This window comes from Watersipora subatra, chromosome 9, assembly GCF_963576615.1.
Source record: "Watersipora subatra chromosome 9, tzWatSuba1.1, whole genome shotgun sequence".
In the NCBI taxonomy this organism is placed as follows: domain Eukaryota; kingdom Metazoa; phylum Bryozoa; class Gymnolaemata; order Cheilostomatida; family Watersiporidae; genus Watersipora; species Watersipora subatra.
This window is the reverse complement of record NC_088716.1, coordinates 21396421-21412851: the sequence shown is the minus strand read 5'-3', so window position 1 is coordinate 21412851 and position 16431 is coordinate 21396421. Positions and strand designations below refer to the sequence as shown.

The 16431-nt window shown below is 38.7% G+C and overlaps 1 protein-coding gene across 1 annotated transcript; it reads right to left on the bottom strand.

Moving 5' to 3' along the window:
- Positions 1-12774: 12774 nt before the first annotated feature.
- LOC137404892 (uncharacterized) lies at positions 12775-13095 on the bottom strand. Its single transcript, XM_068091117.1, has one exon. The coding sequence runs from the start codon at positions 13093-13095 to the stop codon at positions 12775-12777; it is 321 nt and encodes a 106-aa protein (XP_067947218.1).
- Between the last annotated feature and the right edge of the window lie 3336 nt (positions 13096-16431).

The window sequence follows — 16431 nt, the reverse complement described above, 5'->3', positions numbered from 1 at the left end:
GGAAAATGTAAAAAAATTTGTTGAAATAAAGTTGGATGACCTATTACTATACTATACGTATAATTAATAAATCTGTTGTTTATAAACTGATTTTTTATACCTGTGCAACGCCAGGCATTCCGTTAGTATACATATATGCATTGTTCCACATACAGATATGTATACTATCGTAATGCCTGGCGTTGCACGGGTTTTAAAAATCAGCTTATAAACCACAGACCTATTAACTATACGTATAGTATAGTTAATAGGTATAGTTAATTAAGTATAGTTAATAGGTCTAGTTTATAAACCATGAGAGGTAATGTAGTTGCCTGCCACTTGCCTTTAGCCTGGCACATTGCCAATGACTAATTTGAGAAAACTAGCATCCGTGTTGCTAAACTTACTAACAGGAGCCGTGAGAGCAAACATAAAATGACATTGCGCTGAAACACACAGCGGTATGCGTATTTTCACCCAGACAGCAAAATATATTGCCCAATGAGTCCATCAATTTTGTGTAACTCAATGGTTTAGCATACCGTCTGGAGAATAGGATGTTCCGAGATCAAGTCTTCTGCGATACGGATTCTTCATTCTAAGATTTAAATAGCTGTAGCTGGACATACCCAAACACACACAGAAACAGACACACAAACTTGGAGAAATACATATACATGTATAGATAAATATATACTACTGAATGCCCAGCATTGCACGAGTCATAAAAAAGCTTTTGTACAAAAGATTCACCTTTAATCAAAATAAAACCTCCACCATTCTCACTTTTAAATGAAGGTGCTTGTTTATTTCTGTGTACCATATTTGTTTCTGTTTACTGTGCTGATTTCTGTGTAATTCATACTGTACCGGTGGCCGTGCCTACTACAGATCTATGCTGACTGCAAGTGTCTTGTTGGCTATATGTTGGCATTTTTCTTCACGTATTGGCATGCATTTTTAGTCTATATTGCTTCACCAGTTTTATTCTAGTACAACTTTATGCATAACAAAAGCTGCATTGTTCAACGTGAAGCCATGAAATAATGGCATGTGTTCCAAATATGTGCACAATTTATTCCATGATATAACCAGTTGGACATTAGTGTATTGTATAAATTGATGTTTGTAAAACTGGAGGTTGTGAGTTCAAATCCAGTTTGCAGCGGATTTCTTGATCTTAAAACATTATCTATGCGCTCCTGTCTACACCTCCACCCATCTGCTCCCTCCTTCTACCCACCCATCTGCCCACCCATTTGCCCCTCCTTCTACCTACCCATCTGCCCACCCGCAGAAGGGTGGGCAGACGAGATAGCCAATGGCAACTACATTACCTACCACTGTTTAGAAGCTATTTTAGATGTGTGGCGTGAGCAAAAATCTTTTTTAACAACCTGCTTTAGGTGTGCCTTGAGCTTTCGAATATTTGAATTATGCATTCGCCGGACACACAGAAATAAACAAGCACCTTCATTTGAAAGTTAGAATGTTAGATGTTGTATATGTTAAATACAAATAAATTTTCTATGCAAAAATTTTTTTATTACTGGTGCAACACCGTACATTCAGCTCCTCTTCTTATCAAACAAACCTGTAGATGCAATGTTTTCTACGTTCAGTTAAGTAGTATATGGCCAATAAGTTTAAGTTCTTCTAAATGTAGATGTATAAACTTCTAAACTCCGATGACAAGACTTACATGTAAGTAGCCTGAAAGTCTTGTCTCGGCAGATTGCTGGGCGTGGCAATAAAGCACAGACAATAAATATATGCACAATAACCCTATAGTCCTGGAAGGTAAATGATTGGGGCAGAAGGTAGATTGCCAGTTAGTGCTGGTAATGTTGTAGGTTCGAATCCTGTATGATGCCATCCTTTTTTCAACCTTCAATTGTGACTTTGGACGGATACAGCTTTTATTAATGAATGATAGTAAAGATTCTGGCCCAGCCAGTCCGATTAGCATTTTAATAGAAATACCTATTATAGTGAAAGTATAGAAAAAATAAAAACAGTTATTGCCGATGTTGGACATAGACTTTTTGCGACTAGACGGTGCAGCATATTGCACTATTTACATCCATACCTATTATGTACTAAAACAGTAGATAGAAGGCGTGAAGCATAGAAACACTTTTGCTTCTTCATTTAGTATGCTTCTACCCGAGAATTGAAATGCATAAAAGAACCAAGTGCCAAAGAAGTTTTATTAAAATTTTTAAGAGTTGGTACGTAAAAAAGTAGTTTGCTGGCAAGTATTAGAAAAGCAGCTCATCCTATAGACCTATAAGAATATTTTGACAGATATGTCAGCTGGTATTTGTGAGTGGAAGATATTACATTGGCAGAACTATGGCACAGCTGAATTTTTGACACAACGTCATTGTATTGCAGCTGAATATTTGAGTGCAGACTTAAAGGTTTACTTGCAACAAATTTCACATTACAGTTATTTGGTATCAAAAGATTAATCACGTTTTACTTCGCTGTGTTGTAGGGGCAAAATATGTAGAAATGTGCCTACAAGCTCTTAAAAGCTAAAAAGTGAACAGTCAATCCCAACCATCAGGAAAACGTCGTAGATTGGAATCAACTTCTAAAACAGCTCAAATGGGCCGTAGTTGAACAAGAAGGCTTCTGTTTACACTTTCATGCAACCTCATTCGTCGAAATATTTTCACAAATGTACTGCACGCATTCAATGAAACCATGTATATTGTCCTTACGCGTCTGTTTCATCATCATTGTAAGGCTGTCACTTTGAGCACTGATATCTCAAAGTCTACTGTAAAAATTTTTTTAATATTTTAAACTTAGCTCAAAGGAGTGTATATCATCTTTTAATAAACATGACGAGCCTTTTGGTCACATGTGATGGTCAAAAAATGTTGCAGAAATTGTTCGCGTTATTTGACAACATGTACGGGCCACTTGATCAGATTACAACTAGATGATTAGACCAAGCTGAAGCAAAACTGTAACATAGCGAGCATTTATATCTGATACGGGTTTTCGGTAGAACCCGAAGTGTTTGCCATAAACCAGAGCCATTGAGTGTAATGGCTCTCAATGACTCTCAATTACCCTCAATGGCTCTGCCATAAACTAGTGCTACGAGACGTTTTATATTGAGCTTTTTATTAGCCTTTCAATTCACGTGATAACCACGTGTCGAAACAATAACCAAGTTGGCTTGAGTAGGTCAGCAAAATAAAAATATTCTAGCCTGCGACGCTTTCGTAATGGCTGCGAGTAATCATTTGTTTTTGAGCTTTTAAGAGCTTGTAATCAACTTTGTAAATATTTGGCACCTACGACACAACAGAGTAAGACATGGTGGATCTTTTGATACCAAATAACTGTAATGTGAATTTTGTTGCAAGTAAACCTTTAACCTTTCAAAGTTTATGTGCAGGTTTCTGTACTTTATAGAGGAATGTTCTCCTGCTGAACTCTTTCTGATCCTTAAATATAAAAGTCATGGCGAGTAAGCGGAGTCAGTAGAGCAAAAAGCGCCAAAAACAGACGAGTTGAACTATTGATTTGGAATAGCTTTCTGTTGTATCTTATTAGGATCTGAATCAGCTTTATGGTTTACACATGTTTATTGTTCCCTTCATGGACGAACACTCATCACACCAAATCTCGTGATTAATGAGAACCAAACATTGAACAGATAGGGAAGATAACTCTAATATACAACAACTCTTCCCCATCTCAATAAAAATCTAGATACATGCAGCTGATTACTTGATTGTCGAATTCGCACAGAAAAAATAATACTCTATAATAATTAATATCGGGGTAATAGTAATATTAAACTTCTTCAATCAGTCTCTTAGGTGGCTGCCGCTCTCGGTTAGATTGTCGGATAGCTGTAGGCGTAGGTAGGGATATGCGAGGAGTGGCAGGAGAAATCGCGGACGCCGCGCCACCAACACCAGGCAGCGCCCCTCCAGGCGGGCCGGGCGCAGCCGGACATCCCACAGACTCGCCTCGATCCGACACACTTTCCGGATCTACAACAAGCGGCGGATTTGGGTCAATCACATTCAAAGGTGCCTGGAACTCTTCAAACTGAGTATCAACCAGCCTTGGTTTAAGCTGGTCAAAGTGTCTTTTCCATATTTTATTATTGACCTCTATACTATATAGTAATTGCCCTTCTCTTGACCTAACCCTGCCTTCTAGCCACTTTGTACTACCTACATAGCTACGTGCCCAGACTAATTCCCCTGTTTGAAATCTGATAGGTTTTCTACCTCCACCCCTTGTAACGTAATGATCTTCCAAGGTTGGTCTAATCATATTTAACTTGGTAGTGAGCTCCCTTCCCATGAATCGTAGAGCGGGCGACTCCCCGGTGCCTATGTGCAGACAATTTCTATAAGCTAGTAAGAATCTATCTAAACACAATTGTATACTATCAGTTGGATTCTCTTCCATACACAACTGTAAGCCATGTTTGATTGTTTTGACGAAACGCTCTGCCTGCCCATTCGTAGCTGGATGATAAGGAGCAGATCTAGTATGCTTGACCCCATTCGATTGTAAAAACTGTTGAAACTCATAAGACACCAACTGCGGCCCATTATCGGATACCAACTCTTGGATCAAACCGTATCTCGACATATAGTTAGCAAGCATTCCGATCGTACTAGTAGACGTAGTGCTAGTGGTTAAATATACTTCTGGCCATTTAGAGTACGCGTCTACTATTATCAGCAGCATTGTTCCTTTGATTGGTCCCGCATAGTCAATGTGAACTCTTTGCATAGCTTTTTTAGCTGGTAACCACGGGTGAACTTCAACTTTTGGCGGATCTCCCCCCAGTGACTGACAAAGTGGGCATGCTTTGCAACATAACTCTATGTCTCGATCAAAACCAGGCCACCATATAAACGAGCGTCCTAAAGCCTTCATTTTACTCATGCCTAAATGACCCTGATGGAGCTCCTCTAATAGTTTAGCCCTGAGCTTCTCTGGAACTATTACTCGTAACCCCCACATTAACACTCCTCCTACTAGAGACATTTCGCTTTTCTTAGCTATGAAAGGTTTCATTGATTCAGATGATGCTTTTCCTAAACCACCCTCCCGTAACCTACCTACTACTTCTGACAATACCACATCTGTACGAGTGGCTACTGCAACTTGTTCAGAATTAACCGGTAAACTTGCTGCTCGGAATACATAAGCTACTTCCTCCTTTTCAGACTGATCATTATCACCTTTCTCAGCTGGATATCTAGACAGAAAATCTGCTGGATTTTGTTCACTTCGACAACACTCAATCTGATAGTTAAACCCAGATAATTTTAAGGCCCATCGTTGTAATCTCTCTGCTGCCATGACTGGTATGCCAGCTTTGGATCCAAATATTATGCTTAATGGCTGGTTGTCAGTGACTAGTGTAAATGTACGCCCAAAGATAAAATAATAAAAGCGCTCAACTCCAAAAAACTATGGCCAAAGCTTCCCTTTCTAGCTGAGGGTAGTTTCGCTCAGCTTTCGACAAAACTCTACTAGCAAACTGAATCGGCTGACACTGACCATCAGCTGACCTATGGGACAAAACCGCGGCTACTCCATCTCTAGAGGCATCACAAGTAAGTACAACCGGTTTGTTTGGATCAAAATGAATCAGAAACTCACTAGTAATCAACAACTTCTTAGACGTCTCAAACGCTTTCTGCGCTTCTAAACCCCAGACTGGCGAATCAACAGCGACCTTCAATAACTCTGTTAGCGGCTTCACCACTTCTGAAAATCTCGAAATGAATTTTCTATAGAAACCCAGCATGCCTAGATACGACCTCAACTTTTTGTCATCCTTAGGTACACTGGTATCGACGATACTTTCTACCTTACTAGGGACAGGCTTTACACCTTTCTCATCAATTATATGACCTAGGTATTGCACCGAAAGCTGCATGAACTTACACTTACGCTTGTTCAGTCTCAACCCAAACTGTTCTAGTCTATCCATTACGGCATCAAGGTTTATATTATGCTCAGGCTTAGAAGTACCGGAAACTAAAATGTCATCATAGTAGACTTGAACCCCTGGTAATCCATTTAAAACTTGCTCCATCGCATGTTGCCAGATAGCAGGAGCCGTCTTGATACCGAAGGCCAAACGTTTAAATCTAAACAAACCTTTGCATGTAGCTATAGTTAACAAGTCCCTGTACTGCTCATCTACTACCATCTGGTTGTAGGCAGCTGATAAATCTAGTGTTGTAAACAGCTTACTACCCGACAGTTTGGACAGAATGTCATCCATGTGTATCTGGGGAGGGGACAACTCTTGTAAACATGAGTTAATAGTGGGTTTAAAATTACCGCATAGCCTAAGACTACCATTTTCTTTCACTACTGGTACTACCCCTGACGCCCACTCACTAAATTCTACAGGCTCGACTATTCCTTCTTTTACTAGCCGGTCTAACTCGACTTCAACCGATTCTTTTAGTGCAAGTGGTATTCTATATGCTTTCTCCCTAACTGGCTTACTACCCTCTTTCAAATACAACTTAGCTGTTATGTTTTTCAGGGTCCCTAAACCAGGCTGGAATAACTCAGTGTGACGAGCCAACACCTCATCCAATGACAGACCGTCTCCACCACTTACCTTGCCAATCCCTCCAGCGTGTAAAACCGATGACCAGTCTATAGGAAGCCGTCGCATCCAGTCCCGCCCCAGAAGAACACATCTAGCACCAGTGACCACATACAACCACAGATTCCCCGACCATCCGGCATAGCGCACCTCTGCCCACAGCCTTCCTTTGCAGGCTACCGATTCACCTGTAAAACTATAAAAGTTCTTATTAGATGGTTGTAAAACTAAATGTTTAAATTTAGTGTCATACACATAATCAGGGATTAGAGTGGTAGAGCATCCGGTATCAACTTCCATGTTTAGCTCTACTTGATTTATTTCACAGGTAACCGTTATTGGATGGCCATGTTTAGGTAAACTTTCAGTTGCGTGTACTACCTCCGAAGTAAGATATACAGGATTCTCTCCATCTTCATCATCTCCGGATTCTCCGCTTCGATGGTTGGACGGGCCAGTACTGTCTACGGTTTTTACACTGCTGCCGTTCTCCTGGTTAGGTTTCTTCTTCTGGTCATTCTGGCGGCACACGGGTTTTATATGACCTTTCTTATGGCATTGATGACATTCCGCGTCCTTAAAAGGGCAGTTATTGGCCAGATGGGTCCTTCGGCCACATCGGTAGCAGGACTTGTTACCTTGTGGTGAAAAGTTTCGTTGGACTACCTTCGCAACGACCTCTTTATTGGCACCCAGTTCGCGATGCTTTTCATTAGACCGAGTTTGGCTGGCCTGATTGAATATCATCATTTGTTCACGTGCCGCTTCGTGAGCTCTAGCATCAGCTTAGGCTTGATCAAATGTCAGCACTGCATTTCGAAACAATTTCTCTCGCAACCGTTCATCATAACATCCATAGACCAGCTGATCTCTAAGATGTTCATTGCGTGTATTGTCAGCAAAACCGCAATCTTGAATTAGTCCAGTGATTCGTACTAGATATGCATCAACCGACTCTTCCATTTCCTGTTTGGCTGATCGAAATTTGAAACGTTCTATAAGCACATTTGCTCGTGGTTGAAAGTGATTATCAAATCTCACTAAGATTTGATTAAGTGTTTCTCCGTGGTCCTCCGCCAAATCAAATGTATTATATATGCGAAGCAATTCAGGACCTCCCAGTGTCAGAAGGATTGCTTGCTTTCTAGCTTCAGCATCATCAGGAATACCTGATGCAATGAGGTACAGCTTCAGTTGCTGTTTAAAAGTTCTCCAGTTTTCCAGAGTGGGAGGTTTTCCCATTACACACAGTAGTGTAGGAGCTTTAATTCCCATTTCTGCCATTGTGCTATTACTGCTAATCCCATCCAATCGTCGCCAATTTGTTGTATCTTATTAGGATCTGAATCAGCTTTATGGTTTACACATGTTTATTGTTCCCTTCATGGACGAACACTCATCACACCAAATCTCGTGATTAATGAGAACCAAACATTGAACAGATAGGGAAGATAACTCTAATATACAACACTTTCTCTCTGAAGAATTTTGATATGCCTATTTTAATAGAGGTATAGGAGAGAAATTGCTGGTGTCTTGTGTATTCATAAAATACAGCATCTCCATGTAGCAGAATCTGTATCATTGTTAAGCTCACACACTGCATCAAAATATAGAACATTTACCAAAACAGATACATTAGTGTATCAAACAAAGAGTAATTGGTGGTGGGTGTACGATGCAGAATACCTATAATTGCAAATATACAAATCTTTCATACAACATGATAGCGATAATGTTTGGCAATTGCTCAAATGGCATGCCCAAATCACATAAGTTTATATTTCAAGCTGATGGGAGAGACTTCTGCACGTGAACTTAAAATTGAGACAGAAACCAGGTTCCATCGTCAGATTATATTGTACCGAAATTACATTTGCTGTTCTGTAAAATTGATAAGTTTTTCCTAATGGAGTTGTCATTTCAATATCGCTGCACGGTATCATGGGCCATATAAATAAACTTAGACTGAGCAACTTGCAAGCTCCCCATAGTTAAGTTCGCTTCGGCAGAGTTTCTATATACCGATAAATAAAGCGGAGCAATCAAACCGGATAAGAGTTTTACAGTTTGCAACATTTTTTTTGCGGACCTGATATCCTTGGCTACTAATGTTCTGAACAACGCCTACTTCGGTATCGTCAACATTTATTTTGTATTACAGTACCGATGATCTTGTCCGAAGCTTTTTTAAAAACTTTCTGCAAGTTGATCAAAACAAACTTGCTGCATTAGTGTTCGACTAAATTTTATTATTAGTTTGGGAAATTACCTAATAATTTTTGCGCTTGCCTCTCGCTAATACAGCAACTTACGGCACTTGCAATCACTACTAAGTGGGTTCTGGTTACAAGTTGTCTTATACTTAATGTGTATTAGCTCTCATGCACAACTATAATTGTTGCAAGCAAGATGACTGGTGAATGAGTATGGCTCTTTATTACGCAAGCTAAAGCTGCACAGAGATGAGTTAATGTTCAAATAATCCACAAATGTCTATATATAGTTTCGTCGCTTGTAGACAGTATCTCGTGCTCTTTGTTTTTCTGTCTCACTAGTGTATTTTCCTTCATTACTTATTCTTACCCATCCTGTTCTACGCTGGCTTACATATCCTTATATACAGTGTTCTATTGGCTTTCCATGACAGCTGGCTTGCATATTACTACGCTAATCATAGGATAGCTTGATGCATGTGGCTTATTAGAAATAGCTGAGTTTAGCGAATCCATAACAATATATTGCAGCTGCTTAAATTTGACATTTATTTAACCCATGAACTACATCTTAAATCAATTCTCAAATAAGATTTGTTCAAAAGACAGATACATTTCATATATTAAATAAATCACATCACAAACATGAAGTTTACGCACAAAATTTGCTTACGAACCAGGAGAGATGGGCACTAGAGTTTAAATTATACTTGCTCGAGTGAGCTTTGTGGCTTAACTCACAAGTACATTAAGTCAAGAATCTGTGTGAATATGGGTAGTAAAGGCGATGCGTCTAGATCAATGACTAATAATAGTAAATCGTTCAGCCATCTTTATTTCAGATCTCAACCGGCACCCTATTTTATCTAGAAACAATATTCCTTGACTTGATAGAATAACCAAGTTATACAACATCCCCTTTCTAAGCTGGTAACCATCTGAACTAAATGAATCGCACAATGACTTTTTGGGAAAACTGAATACAGTGGCTAAAGTAAGCGTACGACTTGAAAGCTTATAAAGTAAGTATACAACCTGAACAGACAGCAGTACAGTAAACAGTAAAATGAGAGTATTAGTTAATGTTGTGTTATTGCTATCATCGAGTATTAAGAGTCAGCTATCTTTGAAGGAGGTTAAGTGGTAGGTAGTTTATAGCATTGATTGTCTTTAGAATACATGTCCATACTAATAAAGCTGGTAATCCTCTAATCTTTTGGGTATTCTTTGCTCTCTAGCTAGAGCACAATCCCTACCTGATCTAGGATAACTGGCGGAGTGAGTTGGATGCGAATTCATGCTCTCTGCGCTATCCAGATTAGGTGCCTGCAGTCCTGAAGAGTCGGTCTCAATGTTAATCATAGAACCTGGCACCTCTGTACACTCAGGATCCGGTGGCAAAGCTTTCGGTGATGGCACTTCGGGGCTCTCTTCTCGGACAAACACCAGAGCACTCCTATTTTTTCTGATTGTTCCCTGAGCAGTCTGCACCTTGTAAGAACGTGGAGCAATGTTACTTAACACTATGCCCTCCCGTTTCCTGTCCCTAACATAAACTGGTAAGCCAAGCTTGAGCTTCGCTAACTGGTGTACTCTGTGTCTTTTGTTGTAGTTCATCATGGTCCTTTCTCTTATTTCCTTCTCTTTGTCAACTACTGATTCAGTGCCCCTCTGCAGAAAAAATTGGGCAGGAAGGATCGGCAGAGTACTTCTGAGAAGTCGGCCCATCAAAAGCTCCAATGGAGTAAAGCCATTCTTTAAGGGTGTAGCTTTGTAGATCATTAAGCTCAGATAGGGATCTGCTGATTTCATCCACGTCCTCTTCACGGTGCCAACAGCTCTTTCCGCTTCTCCGTTTGATTTGGGATAGCGAGGAGAGCTAGTAATATGTTGAAAGCCGTAAAAACGAGAGAACTCATAAAATTCCTTGAAGCTAAACTAGGGACCGCTATCAGATATCGTGACTTGTGGGATACCATGTGTAATGGATTGCGGGCAACTGCCTTTAAAGTTGTACCCGGTCCGTTACTACCTGTTGTTATTGACTATGTTGGCCACTGAGTGTTGTGTTGCGTAGTCTGGACAATGGCCCTGTTAACATATTGTAGTTCGGCTTTTGTGTCCTTAAAACAAATACAGGGTCGTATCCAATTATCCCCGGATAATAATCCGGTTTAATAAATAAGACTTGTTGAGGGTAAAATACTTGTATTTTATCGTATCATATCCAAACACCAACTGCCCGCTATAAAGTTTGAGCCTCTTTTATATATTACCAATTGTGGGCAAAACCCCGGGTAAACTTGCCCAGACACGGAAAAACCAACTAAAGGCCGTGTCGGCCATAGTCTGTGTTCCGGGTAGACAATAATAATATCATTAGTTCAATATCAAAATATATACAGTAATTAACATAATTTCATGAGTACAATTTATAATATAATTTACATACTATTATTAATCCATTAACAAAAAATAAATGAAACAATAAGAATGAAAGTGTTATCGTGTTCTTTTAGGTGTGGTATTTATTTGTAGATCGGCGGCTATTGGGTTACACAGTTCATTACATACCATAGTGGGATACCATATATATTATATACATAGTATATATTATATAAAAAAAAAAAAAAAATGAAAGTTAAAGTTAAGTTTAAAACAACTTTATTACTAATAGTTTCATATTGCCATGCAATAATCATCATATTTCATCACCATTTCATATTTTTTACATCGCTCTATTTTAATATTGAGCACTTTCATGCAAGAGACTGTTCATACTGCATCTACTGTATATAGTATATATTATATATATATTGTATATATATTATATACATAGTGGGATACCATGCACTGAAAAGATAGCCTTAAGTTTGTCTATGACAGTTAGAGTCTCCATTGAGTCCAATCGTCTGACCTCTATATAGCAACTATAATAGTCCACAACCAGTAGATATTGTTGTTTCTTAAACTCCAATATGTCTGCTCCAAATCTTGACCAAGCACTGTCAGGAAATGTTGAATGATTGAGAGGCTCAACAGAAGTGGGTGAGTTGATCTTGCGTTGGCGGCAGCTTTGCAATATCTCTTTTATCTGAGCTGACATTCCTGACCACCAAACAGATCTCCTGGCTCTTCCTAAACATTTTGTAATGCCCTGGTGAGCCTGGTGAATCTGATCCAAAACCTCTAGCCGCATCTCATTGGGAATAACAATTCGTTGATTATATAACAGTAAGCCATCAACTTCCGTGAAATGCCCCTTCTCGTCCCAGTATGAGTGTAATGCAGTGTTGGCGTCTGTCTTGTAAGTTGACTAACCTAGTCTCATTGACTTTAGAATCTCCTGACAGATAGTGTCAATACGTTGTGCTTCTTTGATCTTGCTAATCTGTGGATTGCTATAGGTGTAGTACAGATATTCAGTTCTGAGACAAAGGCAAGATCTACGACAGAAGGTTTCTCAACAGGTGCCCTAGATAGAGCGTCAGAGAGATGATTCTGACTGCCTCGAACATACTCAACTTTAGGAGCATATCGCATCAATCTAAGACGCATTCTCAAAACTCTGGCTGGCACCTGGTTCAGGTCTTTCACATTCATAAGCTGAACGAGCGACTTGTGGTCAGTTTCCATAGTAAAAACTAGACCTCTCAAGAACTGATCTAAATTGTCACAAGCCCAAGCCATCACGAGGGCCTCCTTCTCAATCACTGCATAGTTCCTTTCAATGTCAGTCAGCAATCTAAATGCATAACAAACTGGCCTCCTTGTTCTATCCTTTTGAATATGGAACATGGTGGCCCCCATTTCATATTGGTTAGTATCAGTAGTTACCATGGTTTGTTGTGAACAGTCATAATGAGACATGACTGCTGTTGAAGTGAGGACTTTTTTAATTTTTTGGAAAGCCTCTTCTTGAGGGAGTCGCCATACTCATGTCTTGCTCTCTTACAACAATTCCCTTATTGGTGCATTCATTGATGAAAGATGAGGTTTAAAGCGAGCTAGCTGATTGAGCATTCCATTTAATCTTCTTAGCTCAGTCTTGTTAGTCGGCGCTGGATACTCTTGCATAGCCTTTATCTTAGCAGGATCTGTGCTCACTCCTCCAGCGTCAATTATGTGACCAAGAAACTTTACAGAAGTCTTGCTGATGTCACATTTTGCCTCATTGAGGATTAGACCTGCATGTTCCCATCTAGCTAACACCAAGTGTAGAGTTCTGTCATGACTCTCGGCATCAACACCATGAACTGAGATGTCATCCATGTATCAGGCCCCCTCCTCGTTCTGATTTTTATAAATGATATGCCAACAGCTATAAAGACCTCTAAACTCAGACATTTTGCTGACAATGCTTTTCTCTATTCACAGATTGAGTCGACTAATGACTGTGCAAACCTCCAATCAGACCTTGATTCTCTCATAGACTGAGCTGATAGATGGCAAATGGAATTTAACATCACTAAATGTGAGACAACTTCTTTTGTAAGGTCCCAGAATAGCCCCTTTTCTCACAAATACTTAATCAAAGGCCAACAGGTAACATTTTTTGCTCACTTTAAATACCTTGGAGTTATCATTGACAACAAACTCAACTTTAACCTCCACGTAGAAAATATCATAACTAAGTATTTATCTACCCTATACATGCCGATGAGGTACCTAAGAAGTTGCTCAACCAAAACAAAAACCCTTTCTTTTAGAACCATCTGCCGCCCAGTCCTTGAGTATGCTTCAACTGTCTGGTCCCCATTTTTTATCAAATCACATTAACTCTCTCGAATCAGTAAATAGAAAAGCTTTTAGGTGGGCGTTTAACCTTAACAAGAACAACATGATTTCCGACCCCGTGTTTAAGTTATCATGGGCCACTCTTGCAGAGCGTCGCAGATCTTGTGACCATAACTTAAAACATAAAATCATTACTGAAGGAATTGCATTCTCTGTAGATTTTTACTCTAATGCCCGCCTACACTATACACGCCACAAAAGTACCAAAAGTACCATTAACACAAACATAAATATACATTTCTTTTTTGTGAGGACCTTTAACAATTAACTCAAATTTTCCCTACTCTCTCATTCAATCCCTTCCAAACACTTTTTACTTGCAACTTGTGGTTAACTTCAAAAGCGCAATATATAATATAAACTAAGAGTTATCTTCTCATGTTTTAAATAAAGATATCGCTCTAATGCCCCATTTGGGGGCGATCGCGATTAATTAAATTAACTTGACTTGCCAGATCCCGTCTTACGAAGCCGTCTCAGTTTTATCAGCCAGTAATTTTTGGTTAGTCAATTCACTAGTGTAGTTTCTCTCAGTTTGGAGGTTTGTTGGCGAGGCTTTTTTGCTTGATAAGTAGTCTGATGCTTCAAGTAATTTATTTAATATTGATTTATTAACTAACAACAACATCCATTTTTTATTATTATGGAGATGAACACTATTCACTACAGGAATTTAATTGTTAATTTTTTGATTAGAACTTGCCTGAATTGTGTCATTTTTAGGTCTTAAAGCATTTTGGTGAAACAGTACTGAAATAATCGAAATTCACTCAAGTGATTAAGCCTGATTTTTATAGTGTAAGTTAGGCTAATCCATACCTCAATCTCTACTGCAGTTTACTTAGTAAACCCTACTAGGCAAGGTTAGACAACTCCCAACTCGAAGATCAGCCTTCAACAGACTCGAGAGTGAACTGATAGACAGGTTCGAGGGCGAGCTGATAAATAGACTCAATGATGAGCCGATCAACACACTCAAGGCCGAGCCGATAAACAGTTTCGAGGGAGAGTTGATAAACAGACTCGATAGCGGGCTAATAAACAAATTTGTGAGTGCTTTCTCTCAACTTTTACATCCTGGTAAGCCACTCGCAATAAATTTTGATGTTTGGTCAATAGCACTTATAGTGAATGCAGCTATCATTCGCTGACTGCTATCACAATGCCAAAATCAGAAATTGACAAGAATTATTTCCCTATACTCCGCTAATATCAAAGCACGCAATAAGAATTCTTCATGTTCGGCCAATAGCACCGATAGTGAATGCAGCTATGATACTCTAGCTTATATCACAATGCTGAAGTCAGAAGCAATGACAAGAATTACTCTACTTTCCCTTCGGCAATCAAGCAGAACTATGGTTAAAGAACTCAGTATCTTTATTGGGGCTATAACTCACAGCCCAAAGAAGTAACACACCCAGCATTGGCAAAACGGAAAGGCTATATCGCAAACAAAAGTAGAGTATACAGCTGATTGGTTGCACAATAAGTAGGTGGTCTGTTGCCACAATAAAATATTTTGAACACAAAACCGATAATATGTGTCACTAACTAATCTCGTAGTGCAATTATTAACAATTTTCTTAGTATTTACATTGTATATAGTAACATGCAAGTCTTAAAACAGTATAGTAATAAATGGTTAACATAAAAGTTCACTATTATGAAACATACATATATACCACACCGGACATGCGTTAAGCGAGCTCATTGTAGATAACTATTCAAATTTGAATAAACCGTGATATATCTTATCACATACAACATAATATAGGCGCGTAGTCAGCAATTTGGAGCAGCTGAATTATAGACTTATTCACAGAATGCATCACTAACTTTATTACGCACGCTGACAGCCTATAAATATGAGTACTAACTGACAGTCACTTCATTAATTCTTCTCTTCCTTCTCGGTCCTCCTCAGGGCCACCATTTCCATCTCAAGAGCTCTGATCTACGATGACAAGTGGGGGCTGCGTGTCGTAATTATTACCACCTTTTTTATTACATTACATACGACCAATATTTTCTTTGGCCCTCTACTATAGTTTCATCAGCCTGTTTTTTACTTTAAAGCAAAGTGACAGTTATTGGCTATTACTTCTTATTTAGTTTCCTACACATAATTTAAATTTTTTGTCTAAGTTTTTTGAATAATTTTTGTAATTTGCTTTTATGCTATGCTTTATGAAAATAAATTTTATTAGATATATTATGAGCACTTACTTTGACATACAATAGTTTTGACATGCAAAAAAATCTCGAACCAGTTTACTTCGATGTCCCAGTTTGACTGTACAGAAGACGCTCCTACCATGTAAATAATTCATTCCAGGAGCGTATACATTATAGGGACTTTACAGTATACGAACAGTAAAGTACATGTCAATTGCGTCATCCTTTCCAAAACCTTTCTAAACTCATTCCCTTGGCCATTGCAAAAGGTAAAAAACTTGATTCAAGTTGTTAATCTGTTGGCTGTACCATAGTAGTTTTATTGGTTTGTATCAACCAATAAAACTACTATGGTAAACCCATTGTTTCTCCTTTTTTATCATTTTCACTCGATTAATGGCCCATGAGTTACAATAGGTTGAGAGGAGCACTTACCTGCAACATAAATTTACAACAATCTGTTCAATTTTATTTTGACATCAAGCTCTATTCTACAAAAAAAAAATAATAAAAGATATTTTATGTCTACAATAAAGCAAAACTAAAATATATTTTTGCTGTAATAAGAAAGTCTATCTGTCTGTCTTACACAAAATTCTAGTAGATTTTATTAGAAAGTCTCGGTATTTTTTC